At 35.4% G+C, this 25,243-nt stretch overlaps 1 protein-coding gene and 1 non-coding gene across 2 annotated transcripts; both read left to right on the top strand.

Moving 5' to 3' along the window:
• The first annotated feature begins 13,328 nt into the window (after nucleotides 1–13,328).
• TRNAM-CAU lies at nucleotides 13,329–13,414 on the top strand. The gene is given in 2 exon segments: nucleotides 13,329–13,366; nucleotides 13,379–13,414. It is a non-coding gene; the product is annotated as a tRNA-Met (tRNA).
• On the top strand, nucleotides 13,394–20,850 carry LOC122307807 (guanine nucleotide-binding protein-like NSN1). Its single transcript, XM_043120901.1, has 9 exons — nucleotides 13,394–13,618; nucleotides 13,724–13,968; nucleotides 15,762–15,891; nucleotides 16,007–16,180; nucleotides 16,982–17,199; nucleotides 18,102–18,366; nucleotides 19,287–19,466; nucleotides 19,645–19,856; nucleotides 20,123–20,850. Exons 1-9 carry the CDS (start codon nucleotides 13,483–13,485, stop codon nucleotides 20,504–20,506), a joined length of 1,944 nt encoding a protein of 647 aa, XP_042976835.1. The 5' UTR covers nucleotides 13,394–13,482; the 3' UTR covers nucleotides 20,507–20,850.
• Nucleotides 20,851–25,243: the final 4,393 nt, after the last annotated feature.

Genomic DNA, 25,243 nt, shown 5'->3' with positions numbered 1-25,243 from the left:
ACTTCTTCATCTTTGTCATTATTTTCCTCATTTTCATCACTTTCACTTTCATGAGGAACAGCTTTGAGTGTCAAGTTCTTCTTTGGTTTTCCTTCTTCTTCTCTTATTTTTAATGTGTATTCATGAGTGATAAGTGACCCTAATGAGTTTATTCACTTTGAGTTTCTTAAGGTCTCTAATTTCAAGAATCGCTGTCACTTTTGATTCCAAGTATTTTGATAGAGTGAGAATTTTTCTTACTATCTCCACCTTAGAATGAGTTTTGATAGGGATCAACCACTGTAGCAGTGTGCAATTTTGCACACCCTACGTAGCAATCTTTTAAAAAAAAAAAAAAATTTGAAACACACCATTTTTGGTAGGAAGTTTTGATATTATTCCCATTCAAATTTCTTTCCCCGCGTTGAATTCCAGCCTGCGTCGAATCTCCTTCCCGCCCGCGTCAAACCTCCTCTGCCCACTGTCGTCAATGATGACGCCGTCTCTCTTTCAAGCGACATCGAGCCCGTCTGCACAATCCATCTGCACATCCCCATCAAAGTGTGAGGGTTTCTTGCCCTATCTGTTAGGAGCTCAGATCGGAAAGAAAATCAGTTGTATTCTTTTTTGTTTGTTCATTCTCTTTCTCAAAGTAAGTAATCTGGAAATAATATTATTTTTCAATTTTTACCCATTTTTCTCGATGTTGATTTTAGTCCTCTTGGTTAAATCAATTGCAGCTAAGTTGTGGAGATAGAAAGATTGTGCATCAGAAGGAAAAACTTTACAAAAATCTGTCGACCTCGCTCCTTAGTCATTTGTCATTTGTTTCTCCATCCCTCTCGCACGTAGGCGCAGCCCCTCTCTCTCCGGTATTTTCTCTTTTGGGAATCCTCTCTCCCGCATTAATCTTTGTTTTCTTGGACGATTATTTCTGCTCTGAATTTAGAAAGTTTATACCCCTCACCGTCACACAGTCTTGCCATGAATCAATGATTTGGATTTGAAAATGATTTTTTTGATTTTTAATGTATTTATATTTGTTTTATCATTCATGATTTTTTTGTTTTTGTACATATCTATTTGGTCAGTTTGCATGATTCATATATTCTAAGAATTCGAAATTGACATTCTTAGTTTTTTTTTAAAAAAAAAATCAGGACTGTCAAAGGAAACAGAAACATGACCATACACTAAGACTGAATCGTCCTAAGAAAAATTCTCATCTCCATTTCAATATTAGCTCATTGATCCCCCAAGTTTCGATGAATGCCATCGGCAAGCCACTATGGTCACTACAAGTAATCTAGGACAAATAAGTTTCAAAATCAATTGTTTTATTTCTCCAAACCATCTTAAACAAAAAATACAGGAGAGGGAACATTCAACAATCAAACCCGTAAACTCAACACAAGTAGTCTAGATCCCCTCTATTCACTTGGTGCCTAATATGATCTTGTGAATAGTTTTTTCAGAAAAATCTTATTTTGGTTTAATTATTTCTGCACAAAGTATGGCTTTATTCTTGTGATCCTTCCTAAGTTCTGTTGGAATTGATTGTTACTCTTAGAAAAATAGGACCATGGATGATTCTTCATTATTCTTTATGTAATACTAAACCAATCATATGATCATGACTATTGTTTGTATTTCTTTTGTTCCTGAGATCTAAGCTTCATTGCCTCTCTATTCACTTGGCGCCTAATATGATCATTTGTGAATAGTTTGTTCAGGGAAATCCCATTTTGATTAATTAATTTCTACTCAAAGCATGGCTTTATTCTTGTGCTTGTGATCATGCCCGCTGAATGATTTTAGCTATCACATTCATGTTGGAATTAATTGTTATTCTATCATTTATAGGGAAGAACTTTGCAAACGTCTTTAGTGCATTGTCTTGAAGTTGGTCTTCCAAGTTTCTTCTAGTAACCAAAGAGGTGGTTGAGCTTTGTGGATCTAGTGAACCATGCAGGCCTAGAGCTCACTGCATCACACTTAAAAAACTTCATGCTGCAGAATAGGGACTTTACAAGGAAATGAAGGTAAGATCCTCGTTGGACAACTAAGTTCAACTAGTAAGCATGTGTGTTCTTTGTCTGCATCTGGTGCATATACCTAAAAAGTTCATAGCTTTAACTGGCATAGGCCCATGTTGTTAATTCTGGAAACATTGTGCTATAAGAATTTTAGTTGTGCTTTTTCCTATGAAAGTTAAGAGTTCTTTATGGCATTGTGGCATGAAACAAGTTAAAAATGATCCCCCTTTCAAATATTCTCTCATTTTCTTTGGAAGGTAATTTGAATCTCATGAAACAAGGGAAACCATTTTGAAATTATTTGGTTTGTGTACTTGTGGTGATCTTTGGCCTAGACAGCTAGCTGATGTGAGTATATATATACCAAAGGAATTAAGCTGTGATCTTGATCATTAGTTACCATAAATTAATATTTAGTATGTACTAATTCTGCAAGTACTAGTGCTATAACATAATATAGATCATATATTATTGCTTCATTAACCAAGTTTTTGTATAGATTTGTTTTTTTTTTTTTAACTTTTTTGTGAAATTGTAGGAAGTGGGTTATCATAATCTAAAGTATTCTAAGTCTAGGCCATAGTAATGCTAACGAATTTTGGTACTGTTCTATGGATTGTTTGGCTAGAGCACATCCCACTATTAAGGCTTGGAATTTGACAGTTCCTTCAAGAGGTGTATGTCGCCTTGAAATACAGGTTGCACTATGGAAGTTGATATTTATTTAGATCATTCACATAGGCCGGGTCTGTTTTCTTAATTTCTATTTATGAATCCATTAATTATCCCCATGAAGGATAAAGGGTGTTTTTTTTCTCCTTTAGGTTCTATTGACCATTCTCCTGCACTAACTGTTAGTACCATTTGTGCAAACTAAGGTTGATCTATTTGCTTCCCAACCTACCATATCTGCTTCAGCTTTTTCAATAGTTGATCGTTTTGCAATCCCTAATCCCTCATGCTACCAGAAATTCAAGATCCAAACTCTGCACCAGAAGATGCTAACATTGTTGATCGCTTTACTGCTGTTCCACTTAACAATTTCAGTGGATCTAGTTTCTTCGGTGTATTCACTCAATCTGATTTAGTATATTCAGAAACCTCACATAATGGTATTAATGTTATATGGCATTCACTTTCAATAAAACTATATATATTTTTAAATGGTGTTGCGAGTATGTACCGAATAGGGGTGGCAATATGTCACACGACCCGTTAACCCAACACAAACACGACACGATAATAGCGGGTTAGGGTTTAACCTTAATGGATTCGGGTCAAAACGGGTTGACCCGTTAAGACACGATTGCTTAACGGGTTGATAACGGGTTAACCCGTTTTGACCCGTTATGACACGTTAAGAAAGTTAAAATTACAATTATACCCTTATATCTAAAAATAAAATTGTTAGAATTTCAATTTCGATATTTTTATTATTTGGATTGTAGTTTTAGACTTATAATTAGTTTTATAATTTTTATAGATATTGTAATTTTAACATTTATATAAAATTATGCTAAATTTAATAAGGTTAAAAAGGTTAATTTCGGGCCTATTCAACTCATTTACATAAATAGTTTAAAATGAGTTGTATTGTGTCGTATTAACCTATTTCGTAATATTTTCTTAATTTATTTGTTTACTTATAAAAAAAATATATTTCGTAATATTTATTAATGGATCAAAACGGGTTGACACGACATGACCCGTTATGTTAATGGGTCGTGTTAGGGTTTGAGATTTTGACACGATAAGCTTAACGGGTCGGGTTATGGTTGACCTATATAACCCGTTAACACGATTTGACACGACACGAACACGACCTGTTAACACGATTAGACACCCCTAGTACCGAAATAGGATCTTTTTTAAGTATTATTTGTTCCAGTTACTAATTTTAAAAATAAAAGTAAAATATAATCACACTCAATGGTTGTGATGGAGTTCTACACAACTCTATCACTTCAATAATCAAATGGGTTGCCTCTCGTAATAACTATCTTCTCATTTGAATTTACTTGCAGATAAGAAGGTATCTCTGGCAGATGTTGGCATTGTGGGTGGATTGAATGATGGATTTGGTGAAAGAGAGAAAGGACCCCTGACTTATATTACACGGGAAGAGCAATGAGTGCCGGCTCTAGATTTATCATTCCCTCCACAATTAACTGCAAAAACGCTCCCAAAGGATCTACATTGTCTTCCATTGTGCCTTATGACAGAGTATTACACCTTGTATTTTTTAATATTGAGCTAGAAGAGGGTGGGGGCCCTAACGGATAATGTATTTAGCTTTGGTACTTCAATTATATTGGCGTGTTTGTAAATGATTTGAAGCTACATTTTTGGCTGTTATTAGAGTGCATGTCACCTTCTCGTTGTATACGAGATTTTATTAGGTTTGCAGTTCTTATGCACAAAGGCAGCATACTGTTTACTTTCTCTTCACATAGGTAAATGATGAATGACAAAACAATTATGTTCGTGCCTTCTTACTTTGCTGTATCATTTACAGTGTTTATTACAATGTTAAACGAATTGATGAATTGTAATAATAATCTTCAGCAACATTGTAATAAAGTCGAGATCAAACGATGTGCACAAACTGTTTTCATTACAAAACTTTTCATTACAAAAGTTAATTTAATATCCATTTTGTACATCATAACCAAAACATAGTTGGAGTAGCCGTTTTGTACATCATAACCAATACATAGTGGGAGTGTCAGTGACTTGAGTGGTTCATCTTCAACTTGCCTTGACAATGCCAGACTATCTATCTACTCATCCAGCAAAGATGAGCTAGTAGTAGTAGATGTCCCTAACAGTGTTGAAGTAGGATATGGCAGCAGCATCTCACCCTCAGTCTGTATTGATTCCTCGGGATCAAGTTGTGGCCACTTGAAATGGCTGGCCTTTTGTTTTGCTAACTTAAATACGGATGAAAAATTAACTACCTTTTCTTTCGTTATCCTCTTGGGCATAAATTGCACTACGGCCCCATGTGGTTGGTCCCCATGAGTTGGTTCTTCCCATTTGAAAACCTGAAACTTTATAGATTAACCATCTTTTTGGTTGTGTTGATATGATCACTAGAGATTTCTCGATGTCTCTAATCATCTCATCGGCAATAGGGAATCCACATTTTTTCAATGAACTCATCAAGGTGATAGAATCCTCTAGATCTTTAGCGCGCAAAGTCGTTTCTCGATACTTCTCCACAACATTATTCTTGAGAGTAATGAGGTTGGGCACTACATTTTGAGTATGCTGCTGAATATAGAAAAGCCCAACTGAGAGTTCATTTGCAATGTATTTAATTGTCTCTGCCAAGCATTCCGTTATCTCCACAAAGCCATCAACAGTGGAGAGAACCCATGCATCTTTTCCAAGGCAAAGGGCAGTTCACCACTGGTTTTTTCGAGAAGCTACAAAAACAAATGCATTTCAAGTAGGGATAGACAAGAAAGTGATAGGAAAATAACAAGAACAAATATTAAGTTAGTAGCTTTATCCATAAACAATTTGGATCTAGTTCTGAGACCTAAAAAGATTAATCTGTCCTCCATGAATATACAGATTTGTTTCTTCCGCTCGAATTAATAGTTTGTACGTGTTCCAGACAACAATACAAACAAATCCAAGACCCCAAGTGATCATCACATGCCAATATTTTGACACTTCCCACATCAATCACTTCGATTTCATCTCTTTCACACAAAGACCACTCATCTTAGCATATATTTATAAAAAAAAAAGATGCAAGGAAAAATATTTATCTTTATAATTTTAAATTCAACACTACATAAAATTTTGCTTTGAAACCTCCGATTTGAAAAGGGCCAAACCATTAAGATTATGCATTTAAATTGATACCCACCTGGAAATTTTACAGAAAGCTATTTACTCAGTTATGGAAAAACTGGTTTTTACCATTCCTTGGATTGATGGAGCATAAAAGCCGACAGATTTTAACGCAAATCTAACAAAATTGGCAATGGAAAAGTAAGGGACTGAGGGATGCCACTTGGGGACTCATCTCTTTGGGAAGGCTAAGGTTCAGGAGGGCTGAGGTCGTGGTGGGGGGGGAGGGTTGAGGTCGTGCTTGGCTGACGTTGGTGGCTATGCTTGGCTTCGAGGGCTGAGGCTCGGGAGGGTTGGGGGAGAGAATGGGCGAGACACAGGGGTAAGGGGTGGGGGAGAGGATAGGCGAAACGCAAGGGTGGGGGTGGGAGGGAAGGATGGGCGAGACGCGCGGAGAGAATTGAAGCTTTCGAATTTCAAATGGGTGAAACTAGAGAGAGAGAGGAACGTGCAGCTATACAGTGAGAAAAATGGAAATTTACTTAGGCCACGTAAGGTGTGCTCCTGCTGCCGAATAGTGGCTGATGCCAAGATTTTTCCTATCTAAATACCAATCAAATACAAATATTTTCAATTTTAAATTTCTCAAACTTCTGAAAAAAACACAAAAAATCATTCAACTTTTTCAAATATCAAAATAAAAATTATATTCTAACCCTCTTTTAATTTTATAACTTTTTATCCAATTTTTTTTCTCTTTTTCTAAAACTCCATAAAAATCTTAATTTAAATTATTTCACTACTATTCATAAATTATCTCACTATTTTTCACATATTTCTCATTTCATCTCATTTTATCTATAAGACCTAATGAGCCTAGTCGTAGGCTCGCACAATGCTCAAGAATGATATAAGAATAATATGCATAATATTTTGAAATATTCTTATATTTTAAAATGTTTTAAATATGTTTTAAAGGTGTATAAAATGTTTTAGACTCATATTATACCATCTACGGTAAAAATAATAATAAAAAAAAATGTTGAGGAACCCATATTTTGTAAAGTCATTTTTCCTGTATAATATCATGATATAATGAGGTTATAAGTCCTTTTTTTTTTTTCAAATCTCTTTAAATTAAAAACACATGTTTCGAAAATAAAAAAAGACTGAATTTATTAACTTGATTAAATATGTACTTTCCATTTAAGAAATTTAATCTTAAATAAAAACTTATAGGTTTAATTAAGTAGATATATTAATGTATATATTCATTAGTAACACAATAGGATAACGCGATGTGAATTCTCAACTATAAGATTGCATATTAGCAATTTAATTGGTTGGTTTGTTTTTTATGGATGTCTTTTTTCTGGTTGGAAGCTGTAAATTGGATGAGGATCATTTTTAATATTTATCTCTTTCTTTGCTCTTTGCTAATATTTCTCTCTCTCTCTCTCTCTCTCTCTCTCTCTCTCTCTCTCTCCCCAATCATTTTTTTTTCTTTTTTTCTTTTTTTTTTTCCCGGTTGGTGATGGTTTAGAAAAAAAAAAAAAGTCCTAAATCGACATGATCTTAAGCTTTTATTAATGTATGAGACTTCTTGTATCATTACATTGCCTGCACAATCTTCAAATTATTATCTTATTTTAGTAAAACTGAACCAGCATTAGAATTGCAATGTCCAAGGTACCAGATTGTTTAGATATGAGACATGTTGGAATAAGAGGGAAGACTGTGGTAAAATTAATTCAAGGGTGAAAGTTTAAACCGGAAAACCGGATCGGATCGAACGGGATCCGTAGGTCCGGTTTTGGACTAGTTCGGTTTTTATATTGTAAAAACCAGTCGGATTTGGTCTAGTTTCGATTATGTGATTTTCGGGATCGGACTAGTTTAAATATATATATATATATATAAATTAAATTTTTAATATTATATAAAATATTTTTTATATATAGTTTTTATATATAATATATATAATTATATATGAAATTTTTATATATAATTATATATCATATCTAAAATAATTTTATATTATAATTTATAACATCAAATTTTAATCTTAAATATGAACATTTATAATTTGTTTGATCATATGTTATAAGAGTTATATCATAATATGGTTAACTTAATATGTTAGTATTAATACTATGATATTAATATAATATAATACTATGTTATATATTAGTATTATATTATGATATAAGCATAATATTACAATTTATAGTAGTAATACTATAATACTATGATATATTAATATATAATATAAATTGACACTTGAATAAAATAGAAACATCAGACCAAACCAGACTGGAACCGGTAAAACTGTAAGTATCGGTTTAGAAAGATAACCGATGCAGAATCGGTTCTTGAAAATGCAAAACAAGTCTTACCGGTTTGGTTAAAAAATTCTACAAAACCTGTGATATCCCGTTTTTACGTTTATTTTCACTGAATGAGTTTTTTAATTTAATTAATATATTAGTTCTTTTATTTTAATTTATTGTATTTTAATTGGTTTTATTTTAATTGATGTGGTATTTAATTTATTTTAGTCGTTTTATGATTTTTAAAATTGTTTTCGTCGGATCAGTTTTTGAACTCCGGAGGTGAGGATTGGATCTCATTTTCTTTCTCCATCTTTTCTTTTCTCTTTTTCTTTGTTTTGGGAGGGGAGATTCCATTATAATGTGCTAGTTTACAGTCTCTCATGACCTCTCATCTCTCACTATACAAGGAAAGCTATAGATGTGTAGAAGTTTCCTTGGAGCTCTTTCTTGAGAGGTTGAAGAAGGAGAGAATCTAAAGTCCCTAGCCCTTCCCTTGGTCCTTACTTTTATTCTGCCTTTCACTGTGCATGCCAGCCTACAATGAGGTGATCGGTCTCCCTTGCGTGCTTGAGTGTCTTTGCGTGTCTAAGGTGCCTTCCTTTTTTCCACTTCCTTTCTGACTTCCTCTTACCTTTCTTGCCACTTGCCTTCTCCCATTATCCCCTTGTCTCCTATTTATTTCCCTTCCTATCCCAAGTCATGGCCTTGTGGGCTGGGCCTAAGTATGGGCTTGGCGTTTTCCTCCCTTCACAGGAACAATGCCCTTGCTTGCTACAAACAAACAAAACAATGATTTCTTTTTCTTATTGTTTTGATATTTGGGGTTAGGCCATTTTTCTTGAACTTGTTATCGTTCCTTGTATGAAATTATTTCTTCTGCTTGTTTTTGTTAACATCAATAACGTTAACCTTTATTTTCATTTAAGAAGAATCATCTTTTCTGTCTCTATTTCTAGAATCTTCTTCCACACGTAAATGAAGTTGAAGAGATTCTAAAAAATATTTTCTATCATCAAGCTTAATCTTCCGCTTGTAATCATTCCATGCTGAGGCAATTTATTAACAACTGTTTCCCCTAAGAAGTTTTCAGCAATATCAATTCCCATTGATTTAAGACCACCAACAATAAGCAATACAATTCATTTACTTGGATTGAAGCTAGCTTAACCTTGAAATCCATAATATTCGAAATAATAGACATTTCGATACCTACTTTCTTGATTTTCATTTTGTTTTCAAACTCTTATATAAATTCGTTATCAAAGGAGCAGACCAATAAACATCATCTATTGAATTTGACAAGAGACCAAATCCAGATCCCACAGATGGCACCAATGTCAAGGACTTGTCCCACCACCGCCTATGCAACCGTTCATATGCAAATATTAAGAAAACTCCAGTGTGATGCACCTAAGAATACTCCAATGCTTAAGTCATTGCAATATATCTCTCAAAAATCTAGAATTTAGAAGATCCTTCATTTTTGGAGTTACCTAGTATATACAGAGAGTGCCTGTTAGACTAGATCATCCTTATATGAGATTATTGTCATGTGATGTTTATCATGTGCTGTGTTTATCCTTTACTTTGTTTATCAATTTAGACTATCTCTACGTAATTGAAACAGTCACGTACATGCATGAGACTTTCTTCTTCCCGAATAAAGTGGCGTGTAGTGTGCAGATCCCTATTGGGACTTTCAGTTCGAGCCTGCTTATAGAGAACTTTTATACTGGGCTTAAATATAAAATGGGCCCTCCAAATACTATTTCTGGAGTAACATATTTATGTATGTGTAACTCGGGTTCAATTCTTTTATGGTGACAGGTTGTGATTAGCTTGTATATTCCATCGTTAATAAATTATGATCATTAAAAAATCTACTTGAAAAATGTGATCATCTTCGACAAAAAAAGAAAGAATGATAATGAGTAAAGAAAAAAAATATTTAAACGGTATAGTAGTCATGTGTTTGAAAAGGAGACGCCAATAAGCCAATGCTATTAGTTGACTATTAACGTTGCATCGGTAAAGATTCCGTGTGACGGTTACCTATATGCTCCTGTGTCAGGTCATGATGCCTATGGCTGGCATTTTTTATTCATCCATTTTAAATAACTCTCTACATGATCTTGATCATTCTTTCCTTTACTGCCTTTCCCTATTCTCATTCTCACCCATGCTAGTCCCTGTTTTTGCTTCTTGGCATCTACCCATCGTGTCTTACTTATTTCCTTACCATATTTCTTCCCAAGATTCCATAGCTGAATTCGGCGGCAACTCTAAGCAACCTTCCCCTACTCCAGGAACCCCAGTCTTTGATGGGTATGGGTGGCATTCTGCATTGAGACAGAAACATTTTCCAGCAATTAGGGATGAATTCCGCATCCCTGAAGACACGGTGCTAGAAGTTCCTTCATCTGGGTGCTGCGACGACAAAGGGTTCATCGGTAAAGTTATCCTAACCACTTCCTTTTTGTCTCATGGACTAAGACTTCATTTATGTTGCCCCCTTCACGACATTTTGGATTTGCTGGGCTTGGCACCTAACTCCATCCCTTCTCATTGAGGCTCTTTCTCTACGCCTGCATGGTTTTTTGTATGGTTTTGGAATTCCTCGGGGACATTTACCCCAACTTGACTACTTGGAAATTTTTGTCTTTTTACAATGTGAGGCCTGCCACTAAGGGCAACGTTGCTAGCTTTCGTAAGAAGGACAAAGGGCAAACGTTGGCTCAATTCAAGACTCAGCATTCAAACGCCAAGAACCAGATAAGTAGGTTCTTTATCACTGGCTAGGGTTAGGAGTTTCTTGCCTCTGAAGCTCTTTTAAGGGATTTTCCAGTTAGGGCAATCTGGGGTGTCCTTTTTGATGTAAGAGCTTGTGGGCGAACATGGAGCCTTTATCAATTCGGGAGCTGGCCCGAATAAAAACCATCCGCTTTTGGGTTCAGGCTCACCCTAACCAGCTTTGGACGGACTTCTTACTGATGCCCAGCCATATTGATCGGTTCCTGATGCTTCATTGTTTACCCATTTTTCTGAGAGGATTTGGCCAACCACACAGGCATTTTCTCGAACAGCTTTAGTGCGTGAGTCTTCCGCTTGTATTTTAATAACAACCGTTTCTTCATTTGACAGGTTCAGACATTCCCATCGTTTGGTAATCTCCTCTTCAGCCATAGTAGCAGAGAATGAAAGAGAAGAAATCAAAATCCCAGTTTAAACAGAAAACAAAACTCACAAGCAGTGAGACCACGCCGTTTGTCGTAAGACAGCGGCACAAACTACCCTACACTTTCTCGAGAAGGAGAGAGAGAGAGAGAGGGACCTCCAAGTTCTCGTCACTTTCATGTGTGCGCGCAGTTTTAGGACTTAAAACAGAAGCTAAACATTTTTTGAAAAAAAACTCAGTCAGAATGGAAACTCCGATCGAGAGGTTTGTGTTGAAGTTTGCATTGATAGCGCTGTTGATATTGGTGGCTCTCACGGGAATGTCACAGCCGTGGACTGTTCCTACTTGCTGCAAATTCCATCCACCTTGCTGCGTAGATCCTGGCACCTCAACCCTCTTGAAGAACTAGAAAATTATTATATGATCTTCTATTAAGTTTATGTTTTCGTACGTAGATCCTAGATGCATGATTTGAATCTTGCAGAGTTGCATGCGGTATTACAGGCCATATATATATGGCCATAACATATGTAATAGTCTGTTTACAGTTACCAGAATGATCTAAAATAAATGCTTTTGGGTTTCTGCATTAACTCATGTCATCATGTAATAATGTGTTTGCAATATTTAGATTTCGTTTCTCTTTCTCTTTTCTTCCGTCTGTTTCTCTTTTCTTTTTGAGAAGTACTGATCTTGTTCCATATGACATCAAGAATTAAAGTTGATCTCTCCTATGACGAATATTGTTGGGGTTCTCCACAGATCGAGCGCTCGATCCATAGAGGCTGCCAGAAGGGTTGCTTGGGCTTCAAAGGTGACTTGTATCTTTCTGGAATATTTACCCAATTAATAGTTCGAACAGCAATTGCGAAGGATCCAGACCTTATAATTCATCACATAAAGATAGTAGGAGACATTATAATTCAAGGTTTTCATTCATGTTCTTTTCATTATATTTCAATTCATATTGAGAGTATTAAATAATGGAAAATACGCTAGCCATTAAGGGACTATATAAAAATAATCTTACAAATTAATGTGACTTGATGTGATTCGTTAAATTATAAAGTTATTTTTATTGTAAAATAGATTTAACGAATCAGATGAAACTATATCAATTTATGAAATTATTTTATATAATTTTTTTTGTAAATATAGTAGTGCTCTTAAATAATATTATCAATATCAAAGGATTTTAATGGAATTTATGGAACAAAGCCGACTCCTAGAGAAACATATTATATCGGACAAAGACCTTTTGTGTTAAATGGAATTCGAGCAATATTAATCTACGAGCTCCAAGGCATTTCACGTGCAAATCAAGATGGTTATAATCCTTTTTTTCTACAATAGGATTATACTAACTCTGCATTATTTATGTTTGGGTATCGAGAGTATATGAGATATTATTAGAATACTCAATTACTATTTATTATTTTATTATTATTTTTCATATATTTTTTATTACTATTTATTACTTTTTATTTTTTTTTACTTTTATGTATTATTTTATTATTACTTTTCACCTACTTTTCTCAACACTTCTTGTCACTTCTCACTACCTAAACCAAAACCTTCAATGGAATCCACCTGCCCGTCTAGCTGGGATCGGAAAACGGACAGATTTTCCATCATTAGTTTTAAAATATTTTTTTTAAAATATAAAGAAAACCTTAGAATGATGAAAAGCATTTTTATATTTTATATAATAGAATTAAAGTAGTGAAATATGTGTTTGAAGCTAGCATTAATGAAATAAAATATATAATTCAAAATTTGTAAAGGGAGCATAGAAGAAAAAAAGGCGAGGTGCCAGCTCACATTTAGGACTCGTTTGAGTAGTAAGTTGAGATGAGATAGTTTTAGGTAAAAGTTAAAATTGGAATAAAATATTATTATATATTTTCTATTAGTTAAACTATATCCTAAAACCTGTTTTAAAGAGATTTCTATTTTATTTTTAGTCAATAAGATAAGACATTTATAATCATTGGACAAAGTGGGGTGGTGGCGCAGTTGGCTAGCGCGTAGGTCTCATAGCTATCTGAGTTATCCTGAGGTCGAGAGTTCGAGCCTCTCTCACCCCATGGCCCTATGTATTTTTGCGAACAGTCGGTCCGTCGGACTCCGGAGTCGGCTCCAATCCCCCCCATAAATGATAAACCCTATTTTTCGTCGCCGACTCGTAACAGTTTGCCAAAAGCCCTACCTACTCCATAAGAGGAAGGCTACTTTTTTCTCTTCCAATTCGAACCTCGCAAAAGAAGCAAAGATGGTGAAGAAGAGCAAAAGTAAACAAAGACCCTTTTTCCTTCCACAATCCAATCTCTAAAATCCTTCCCTTCCTCTTCTGTTGCTTATTTTTCGTCATTAATGTTGTTTTTCTTTTTTGTCAGAGAGCAAGAGCAAGAGAGTACCATTGAAGCAGAAGCACAAGGTCATAAGGAAGGTGAAGGAGCACCATAAGAAGAAGGCCAAGGAGGCCAAGAAGCTGGGCCTTACGCGAAAGAAGAAGCCTGAGAAGGACCCCGGCATCCCCAACGACTGGCCCTTCAAGGAACAGGAGCTCAAGGCCCTCGAAGCCCGCCGCACCCGCGCTCTTGAGGAGCTGGAGCAAAAGAAAGCCGCCCGAAAAGAAAGGGTACTCCTCACTTTTGCCTGCCTCTATTGGATTCCTCATGTAGTGTTAATGGTTGTTTTTTTGTTTGTTGTATGACTTAATTCGTTTGTTTTTGACATGGTTATCCTTGTACTTGTGCGTATATGTGAATTTTCCTATTTTTATTTCTCGATGTCGATTTGGCATTGTCGAAGTAAATTGGACCGATCCATGAGAGATGTTAGTGATTTTGAGTGTTAGAGTACATATGCGTCCTCTCATCTAATCGGATCTAGGAGTTGTCAACCATAAAAAGTCTGGAGCTTTGAACCTTGGTCTTGGCGGTATGTCTCCTTCAGTTCTAAGGTTGGAACCCTCTTAGGTGCAAAAAATTGTAGTGGCCATCAGACTAGAGTAAATTTTCCTTGAATTATTTGAGATATATTGCGGAAACTTCTTGCTGAGGGCCTGTGCAGCCTTGGGGTTAGTCAGGATTTTGTTTCTGAAAGCCCGGTGCCAATAAAAAAAGACTTTGGAGATGCTGTAGACAATTTACGTCTCAGCAAGTTTTTTTTTTATATTTTTTGATAGATACTATCAGCAAGTTATTGAAGTGATTATTCAATTTTTGACCTTTCAGAATTGTGATTACTCTTTCCCCTGTTTGGATTTATTTTGTAAGGGAGGGAGAGAGGATTTGAGGGTATATGGAGGTATCAGCAATAGAATGGCAAGAGACAAGGATTATTAGTGATTTTTTCAGTAGACTGTATGGCATTAAAATGGTGCAGGGAGGAGAGGACAGAATGTTGTGGAAACACGCTGGAAATTCAATTTTCTCTGTCAGCTCTTATTATAAAGTGCTGACGTGTCATTGTGTCAATCAATTTCCTTGGAAGTGCATTTGGAAATCCTAGGTTCTGACCAAAGTTGCTTTTTTCTGCTGGTTGGTGTCACTTTGGAAGATTATGACAACGGATAATTTGAGGAAGCAAGGTATAATATGACTGGACTGGTGTTATTTGTGCAAGAAAGATGGGGAATCGGTTGATCGTTTGTTTCTGCATTGTGAGGTTGCAAAGACTTTTTGGGATGAGATTCTCAGCAGGTCGGGTATTGCTTGGGTGATGCCCAAGAGAGTGGTGGATCTATTCGCTTGTTGGAAAGGATCCATGGGCAGCCATCACATTGCTGATATTTGGAAGATGTTACCTCTATGTCTAATGTGGTATTTGTGGCTAGAAAGGAATGGACGCTCTTTTGATGACAGAGCTCGCTTGTTGGGAGAATTTAGAGAGTTTTTCTTTCAAACTCTTTGTTTTTGGGTGAAAACTCTTGTACTGAATGGGGATTCTTTAAGGCTAGGTTTAGATACAAAGAAGGTTTCAACTCATATCATCTCATCATTACAACTTTATCAAATTTCCACACAAAATATAATAAACAATTCAACTTTTTCAAATCTCAAAACAATAATAATATTAAAAAATAATATTCTAACAATATTTTATTCAACTTTCAACTTTCATCTAAAACCATCTCATCTCATCTCACTATCCAAACCTCACCTAAATGTTTCCTTTTTAGACTTTTCTAGTTCCTGGTTTCATAGCCTGTATTTAGGTGTTTCCACTTGTACTTCCTGTGTACTTAGGCTATGCCTATCTACTTGCATTAATAAATTTCTTATTACTTATAAAAAGAAAGATAATATTTACTCTCCTGGTCAATGGTTTAATCAATGTAGACCTTCCATTATGTCCATGCAACAATTTTTGGCTTTTTCTCTGTACTTTATCCTGCATTTTTAATGGACCCATATATATTTTTTTCAGGCTCAAAAGAGGAAGTTGGGGTTACTAGAGGATGATGGTATCTCCAAATTGGCTGAAACTTCTCCAGATGGGCAGAATTCCAGAGAGGGAAAGGCTAGCAAGCATTCCACGGGAGCTGGGAAAAATCGGGGTATGGTTGATGCTAATATTATACAAAAATGTGTTGTGTTGGAAGATGATTTTCCCCCTTAAATTGACCTCTACAGTATATTTTCAATACTTCTAATATATCTTTTTTGATACAGATAATGCAGACAGGGCTTTCTACAAGGAGCTGGTTAAGGTCATTGAAGCATCAGATGTTATTGTGGAGGTTCTAGATGCTCGCGATCCCCTAGGTACTCGCTGTGTTGATATGGAGAAGTTGGTGATGAAATCCGGTCCTAATAAGAATCTAGTGTTGCTTCTGAATAAAATTGGTAAGGTTTTGTTCTCTGTCTCTGTCTGTGTCTCTCTCTCACTTTCTCTCTCTTAAGCTGTTTGATCATTATTTAGTGTAGACAGAAATTTTAGAGAAGGATAAAGTAGAAACAGTTCAAAAGCACAAAATGATTAGTAGAACTTAGATTGGATGTCTAATGTAACAGCTTGACTGAAAATGTTGGGGAACCATTGTTCTAAGAGTGGAAGAGTGGACATATATAACTCTTGAGTGTTCTGTATGCTAAGGCCTAGTTTGGTTTCACAAACCTTTAAAACCATCTCATCCCATCTCATCTCATGTCATGTCATCTCAACATCTAAACACCATGCAAACACAAACATTTTTCAATTTCAAATTTTCAACTTTTCAACTTTTTCATCTAATCATTATAACTTTCCCAAACTTTAAAAAAAAATGCAAAAAACAATTAACTTTTTCAAATCCTAAAATAAAAATAATATGAAAAAATTATATTCTAACCCTCTTTTAACTTTATGATTTTTTTATTCAATTTTTTCTCTCCTTTCCGAAAACCCCATAAAAATCTTAAGTCAAACCATATCACTACTATTCGCAGATTTTTCATCTCATTTCATATCATCTCATCTGTGTATACAAACGAGGCCTAAATCTCACTATCAGACAACAATTAATCATATCTTGGCTTCCAGTTAAGTTTATAGACTATATCATATGCAGAACATCAGGAAATGTTTTGACTACTTTTTTGTTTTTATGGTTGTAATCATTACTTTTATATAAAAAATAATAATTTGTTTTGTTACTTGTGTCTCAGATCTTGTTCCTCGAGAAGCTGTTGAGAAGTGGCTCAAGTATCTTAGGGAAGAATTACCAACGGTTGCATTTAAGTGCAGTACTCAACAGCAAAGATCAAATTTAGGGTGGAAGTCGTCATCCAAGGCAGCAAAACCAAGCAATCTTCTGCAAACGAGTGATTGTCTAGGAGCTGAAACTCTTATTAAATTGTTGAAGAATTACTCGAGAAGCCATGAGGTATGCCTATCAATCGTTTTCTGCTACTACCATATATTTCATGTAGAAAACTTCTCTGAAGTTTTAGAATATTTTTCATGGGAGTGTTTGTTCGGTACAAAGATTGTTTTCTGATTCTGTACAGCATCAATCTTTCCTATGCATTGGGTTAGGCTTTCATCTTGAAAAGCATTTTAAACTGAAAAGTTATACGTAACGCATCTTCATGCTTGTGCTAATACAAATTTTGCAATGGGTTCATGAACATGAATGCTATCAAGTAATAAAATTGTTTAGCTTTCTGACCCAGTGATTTATGCACGTCTGGTACTAGCTTCTGGTCCTTCATATCTGAACAAATTTTTGTTTGAGGAAATTGCGACAAAGGTTTGACATCTTGTTTAGCCAATTGAATATTCATTGTTTTTGTGCATATTTGTGGACTTATCAAAGTATAGTAGATACCAAGAATAAAAGCTACTAGTTGCAATAATAATAATGATGATGGTACCATGGTAATGATAATGCTTTTGATGAGTGATATTTTTACAAGTAAAAGAAATATATAGTGTTAATCTTGATGATAGCAATGATCATGACTATGATGATGATGATGATCCATAAAGGATTAGAGGACTTTGGGCTCTGATTCTGTGTTTTCTTTTTTTTTTCCCCAGTATGCTACCATATCTTTTTTCTGATAAGTAGTATGCTACCATATCTTTGAAATGTGGATGTTATGGATCTAAATTATTAGATGCCTGCCAAAGATTTTCCAATTTTACTTTTGCAAAGTATATTTGTGGTTACAGAATCTTAATGGTAGTTTCCATGCCATTTCTTTTAATTTGGATTTTTGAGTTTTGTTAAATCCATAATAATATTGACTGAATCCATCTACTCTACATGGTTATCTTTAACAGATCAAGAAGTCAATTACGGTGGGTATTATTGGCCTGCCCAATGTTGGTAAGAGTAGTCTCATTAATAGTTTGAAGAGGTGCCATGTCGCCAATGTTGGTGCTACTCCTGGATTAACAAGATCAATGCAAGAAGTTCATTTAGACAAGGATGTCAAATTGCTGGACTGCCCTGGTGTTGTAATGCTTAGATCTGAAGCAAATGATGCATCTGTAGCACTTCGAAATTGCAAAAGAATTGAAAAGTTGGATGATCCAATTGGTCCAGGTGACTGAACTCATTCTCATTTTTTGCTGGCTTATGTGCTATTCTGCTTGAGTGCCTTTCATGTGGATAAGGAATGGTTTAATTATACAGAAATTTGCCCCTTCATTATTTTTTATTCCTCTTGGGGGAGGGACAGTTGGGGCTTTTGATTTGGTGGAGTTCAGATGGTGGTATATTGATATCTTTCTTTGGTGTTGGCTTGAAAAGTTTCTGAATGATATTATGATTTCATAGGTTTAAGTTAAGATGGTATATTTCTAGCACTTATCATCCCTACCATGCGTGCCATTCACAGGGCCCCCTTCCCCTTCCTCAAAAACCCGCCCCATGTGGAAAAGAAAAAGGATTTTTATTCCTTTTTTCCCCTCTAATATATCATTGTTGCTTATAGATTTGTTTTCATGGCAGGAATTTCATTGTTTATTTTTCTAGCTGGCTGAAGAATAATATATCTCAAGTTGTTTTATAACCTGATTGGCAGATTGAACCTTTTCTTCTATTTACCTGCACATAAATTGTAGTTGTCATATTTTTATATTTTGTAGGATAGGGATGTATTTCCACATATATATTCCTGGCAAAGAGAACTTGTAGCTGGTGTACCACTTTTTGCATTTTTAGATCTGGAAATGATTAAGGCAAAGAGAGTGAGCATTGGTTAGAAAAAACTAGAGTGACATCAATTTCTCTTACTTACATCTACCTTGGCATTTTAAGATGAAATAGTGGATGAAAATTCTGGTTCATATTGTATTATTATAATCTTTTGATGAGTGATATTTATATTTATATTTACACATATATTAAGAGAAAAGATAAGTCCGATGTTTACTGAAAGTATACGTTTCTAGCTTCCTTGCTTATATTTAGCTACATCAGCAAATTTGAGAGTCATACTAACGCCTGCCCCACCTGTGCAGTGAAGGAAATTCTAAAGCTTTGCCCTGCCAGACTGTTGGTAACTCTGTACAAGATCCCAAGCTTTGAATCGGTTGATGACTTTCTGCAGAAAGTGGCTACAGTTCGGGGTAAGCTGAAAAAGGGCGGGATTGTGGATGTTGATGCTGCAGCAAGAATTGTTTTGCACGACTGGAATGGGGGTATGTGTCTCTAGGCTATTGTTATTGTTTTAGTATGTGTGCTCTAGAATACACAAACAAATTTACAAAAAAGGATCCCCCCCCCCCCCCCCCCCCCCCAAAAAAAAAAAAAAAAAAAAAAAAGCAAACAACAATATCATATGTGCAAAGTAACTTTTTCTTATCTGATTTTGTGTAGGTAAAATTCCGTATTACACTATGCCCCCAACTAGAAATCAAGGAGAACCTTCGGAGGCCAAGATTGTAACTGTGCTCGGGAAAGAGTTTAACATCGATGATCTTTATAACAATGAATCTTCATTCATCAGAAACCTCAAGTCTGTTGATGATCTGAATCCTGTTGAAGTTCCTCCAAGCTGCCCTCTCAGTTTTGATAATGACATGCTGGAGGTTTGTGATCTCCTTGGTAACTTGAGGGTTTACAAATTTTTATGGTCTTGGACAGTCAAGTGACTTCAGGGGCTCCAAATCCCCCTCCCCAGGAAGAAAATATCATATTTTTTAATATCCGCAGACCTGATGAAAACCTGAATGTGAAAATTACTAAATCTACATGCAATTTAGTTCTAAATGGAGGTGTCATTACACATGGCTTGAGAATGCAGGCAACTACGTCATTACTGTCTTAACTCTTTCTTGTATTGTTTATGCATCAGAATGATGAAGAACCAAAACCATCAACTCAAGGTGGTTTAGCCCTCAAAGGCATGGCTGATGATGGGGACGATGTGTCGATGGCAGGTGAAGAAGGTGAAGCCAGCAAGGACAAGGTTAAAACTGCTACTGGCAGGCAGAATGAGAAGCTATATGCAGTTGAAAGTATACTTAATACAAAGATGAAAAGAGCTGAGAAGAAGAGAAGGAAAAAAGCTGAAAAATCAATTCCAGAAAATGCAATGGATGATGACTATGACTTCAAAGTGGACTATGTCAACAAAGAATCTGCCATGAATGTCAGTGATGGGAGCGAGGATGAGGATGATGGCAATCAAATAAGTGGAGAGATACCTATGTCTGGTGTCGAGCTCCATGATGAGTGATGGAGAGTAAACCGTGACTAGATCATGCTTTTCTCTCTTCAAATGAACAGCATGCTCGTTATTTTAGTTTTTTGGCAAGATCTCATATTGTTTTTTTTTTTTTTTTCCCTTATACATTTGGGAGGGCGGTTTTGAACTTTAGACCTCCATTTTAGAGGCTGAGGATTATGCTAGTCAGGCCACAGGCCTTTGGCAAGATCCCATATTGTTGGATAGTCTAGTTTATATTGTTATGGTGACAACTTATGGTACCTGAAAAAGAGGAAGATAGTTTGTCACAAGATCCACTTTGAGAAGAGATCGGCCATTTTACGAAAGAAATCTCAGAAATTAGATTTTCAGCACTTGGTACCTTAAATCTATGAATAATGATATATACAAGTCTCAAATTCATTAGTCTCAGTACAAGCCTTGTATAAAAGTGAATATCATCAAGAAATGGGGTTCACAGTTTTACAAAAAGTTTGTGCAAGGCTTGTATATTTGTAGCTTGTACTTAATATTCCTCTAAATTTATAATTCGCTATCAATTGCCACCCTTGTGAAGAAAATGTACCATTTGCACCCTTTCAGTTTTGGCAATAAAATGGACAACTCATGATCCATAGGTTTAAAGGTTTAATCAATTTAATATCTAACAGTCTTAAGACTTTTGGATCAATGTTTGAAACTTTAATAATTTGTATAAGAGTAGAAACAGCGTTATGAGTTCAAATCATGGAAAGAATGGCTTATAGGCAAAATTAAAATGTCTTGGTATAATGTATAGATATAATGTTAAGTTATTAAATATTAATAGATGAGTGAAGCCGCTAAAATAGAAAGAGCTACCACCGGATTAGTATCAATAGAATGGACTATCGTGAGTGTCAGATTTAGAAGGGTAATGAAATGTTATGATCTTAAGGAATAAAGATGAACCAAATTAGAATGTAACGATCTTAAAACTTCTAGATCAATAATTGATTTTTAATAAATTTTTCTCATGACTTTGCAAAATGTCACTTCATATACAGTCCTAGTTTAGGGAAAATGGAAATTCCAAGGACATGCATTAAAATTACCGGTCCAACTCAATTGCGAAAACGACACAAAAAGAAAACTATTTCTAATTATATAGATGAGATGAGATGAGATGAGATGAGAGTTAAATAAAATATTGTTAGAATATAATTTTTTAATATTATTTTTATTTTAAGATTTAAGAAAGTTGAATTATTTATTATATTTTATATAAAAATTTAAAAATACTATAATAATAACATGAGATGAGATGTTTTGATAACCAAACTAGGCAAAAAAAAAAAAAAAAAAGAAAAAAAAAAGCCTTGAAAGGAAGACGAGTAGAGGTCTAGTCATACACAAGAAATCATTTTGGAATATATGAAAACATTATGGGATTGGCTTAATTTTTTTTTTTTTTTAACAAAGCCGCTTATAAGCGATCAGGCCACTTTTCAGCAAATAACAACCTTTCACTAACATCATGCCACCTCAAAAATTATACCAAATTCATCCTACACTTGTTTCCACGGGATAGTAAAGGGCAAAGAGACTTCACAATAGGAAACTGAGGAGAAAAGTAACCTACTTCACGTTTCAATTCTTCCCATGCTTCCAGTTTCACGCTGACCAGACTTCCGGTGCTCGCATCCACCACCACCATTCTGACGCCGAGTATTGCCCACCATCTCAGTTGTTCACTTAGCTAGGCCGGATTTGCCCCACGAGTCCGTCGCCCACTATGCAAGTGTAGTTCCACCCTTTTGGTTGGTCACCCACCATCTCAGTCACCAACATCTAACGGTTGTTCATGGTTGATATTAGTGGCTTTGCTTAGGTATTTTTTCTATTATATAAACATCTCATGATGAAATCATAGTTTTGTTTTGTTTTGTTCTCATGCAAATATTTTTAGTTTTAGAGCTAGATGGGGGAAAGATTTGGCACGAATCCCACTTGAGTTTATCATGCTGCAAGAATTTGTTGCAGTCAATTGATTATATTGATAGTGTTGAGAATTTGGACCTCCTAAATTCACTCCCCCTAGGATCTACCCTTTGCAGGAGTAATAAGAAAAATAGAGAAATAATAACAACACAAGAAATTTACGTGGAAACTCCAAAACAGGAGAAAAACCATCAGACCCAGAGAAGAAAATACACTATGTGAAAAATTATTACAATCACATAATTTCTCTCCTCACCCCAAACACACCCACAAAGCTTTCCCCACTAGAAAAACTTTAACTCACACCTCTTCCCATTTTACAAAAATGGACAATAGAGGAATTTAACTAGAGTCAAAAGTTACTAGTTAAGCATTTGACTGGTGCACTTAAACTAAGAGGCTAAGCCTCTTATTTATAAGCCTTGAGAGCTTGCTCCTTCCCATTTCCCACCCATGTGGGACTAACCAAAGGAGCAAAAAGTCCAACAATCTCCACCTTGCGACTTTGACTGGTCCCACAGCCAAACTCCACTTCAATGAAGATTTTCATAGTTTCCGCTATCATGTTTCACCATAAAATGCATACCCACTTAGAATAAACCAATTCCAAGCATTTCACTTCGGCCCATGTTGAAAAACAATCTTACTGAAAATTATGGTGTAACTTCCACGTTTGGCTCTCCTGGAAGTTCATCAGCCATTGACATGAATTTCCACCACACATCCTGCATCAATGCCAAACCAATGCCTGTGTGCAAACTTGTGGATCCGCTAATATTAACACATCCTCTATCATGACAACTTTGGGAATTAGCGGCATGCCATGAGGATGTACATGTCTCTTTTTAAAGTTCAAAATCTTCCATGGAGAGAGACACAATATTAGCATCAATATCAGTATCTCCATTTATTGACTTGGAGCCACTTGCCGAACCTGCTCCTTGTACTAGCCGTTTCACCAGTCGCTAGAATCACTGCTGACTTCAGGGGTTGATCTGCCCTTCCACACCTTGTGTAAACCAATTTCTCCACCTCATTCCTAACATCGTCTTGATGAATTTTTACCATAGAAATAAATAGTACCTCACTAAGTAAGTTCCCAGGAAAGATTGGAGGGTTACAATGGACACACTTAAAATTTCCAATCTCCTAGACAGAACCTCCTTAGACTATATGTATCCACACTACCACACAAAAACTCCACCCCACAAAAAGAACCTAGTGGCTCTGATACCAATTGTTGGGAATTTGAACCTCCCAAATTCACCCCCCCTAAGATCTACCCTTTGTAGGAGTAACAAGAAAAATAGAGAAATAATAACAACACAAGAAATTTACGCGAAAATTCCAAAACAGGAGAAAAACCACCAAACCCAGAGAAGAAAATACACTATGTGAAAAATTATTACAATCACATAATTTCTCTCCTCACCCCAAACACACCCATAAAGCTTTCCCCACTAGAAAAACTTTAACTCACACCTCTTCCTATTTTACAAAAATGGACAATAGAGAAATTTAACTAGAGTCAAAAGTTACTAGTTAAGCATTTGACTGGTGCACTTAAACTAAGAGGCTAAGCCTTTTATTTATAAGTCTTGAGAGCTTGCTCCTTCCCATTTCCCACCCATGTGGGACTAATCAAAGGAGCAAAAAGTCCAACAGATAGGACATTGCAAATTTTTTAAGAATCTGTAAAGAAAAAATATTGAGTACCAAACTAAGGAAATGGAAATGAATTTTCACAATGAGAAAAAATATGGGTTTTCTTGATTCAACTAGGCAATAATTTGTTCCTTAATTTGTTTAAAACTTTGCCTGTAGATTAGCTCTTCTATGTTGATAATGTTACCTATGTTGAGGATGTGTTGGCTGCATCTTCTTCGGCGGGTGGCTAGTACCAATCCTTTGTCCTCGGCTTCGAGATACACGGTGCAATGTTGTTCGAGGGAGGTGTGAAGGGGAAGGGGTTGTGAGTTGCGAAGGGGTTTTTGAAGGGCCGTGTCACAAAGGGTAGGGGGTTGTCTATTTTGCAGTAGTTGATAATTCCATGTAGTACTGATTCACACTAACTATGATGGAAAGCCTATGTGTCAATACATTATTAGCGGGCTATTATATGAGTATCCTTGGACGGATCGGCTTTAAGGAATTCTCTTTTTTTAATCATTTTTCATGAAAGGGGAAACCATCTTAGCTAATTTTGATCTGTCAAAGTTTAATCAAATTTTAAATTTGACCGAACTTGAGAGTTTTAAGAAAATATAGATTATATATAAAATGAATTTTATAATATTTACTATTCATTTAATAATACTCAAAATGTTTATACAGATAACAATAAATGTTATAAGGCCGCGTTTATGCATCTATTTTTTCACTTAAATTTTTAAATTTGAAGCTTGATGAGATCTTTTTTTAATTGATCGGAGGATACCAGTAATAATACATGCACAAGATGCAGTCCCCGTCTCAAAGTTCAAGAACTTAATAAAAAAAACCATGGAACATACAAGAGCGCCTCCATATATTGAATAATTGACTGAATAAATAAATACATGAATCTTGTTAAGGATATAATTTTTTTATTTGCATCAGTTTAAAATTCTGACCAATAGATCATGAATTGAAATTCTGATTCAACATTTATCCCGTTTAGGCTGTGTTTGGTTGTTGGAGTAAGTTCAACTCATCTCAAAATGAGACTCACTACTTTTTCAATTTTTTATAAAAAAATTAAACTTATCTCAACTTACTTTATATATTTAAATACATATTTCAATTTAT

This window comes from Carya illinoinensis, chromosome 4 (assembly GCF_018687715.1).
Source record: "Carya illinoinensis cultivar Pawnee chromosome 4, C.illinoinensisPawnee_v1, whole genome shotgun sequence".
Taxonomy (NCBI): domain Eukaryota; kingdom Viridiplantae; phylum Streptophyta; class Magnoliopsida; order Fagales; family Juglandaceae; genus Carya; species Carya illinoinensis.
Note: the sequence above shows the minus strand (reverse complement) of the source record. Positions and strands in the feature narration are given on the sequence as shown.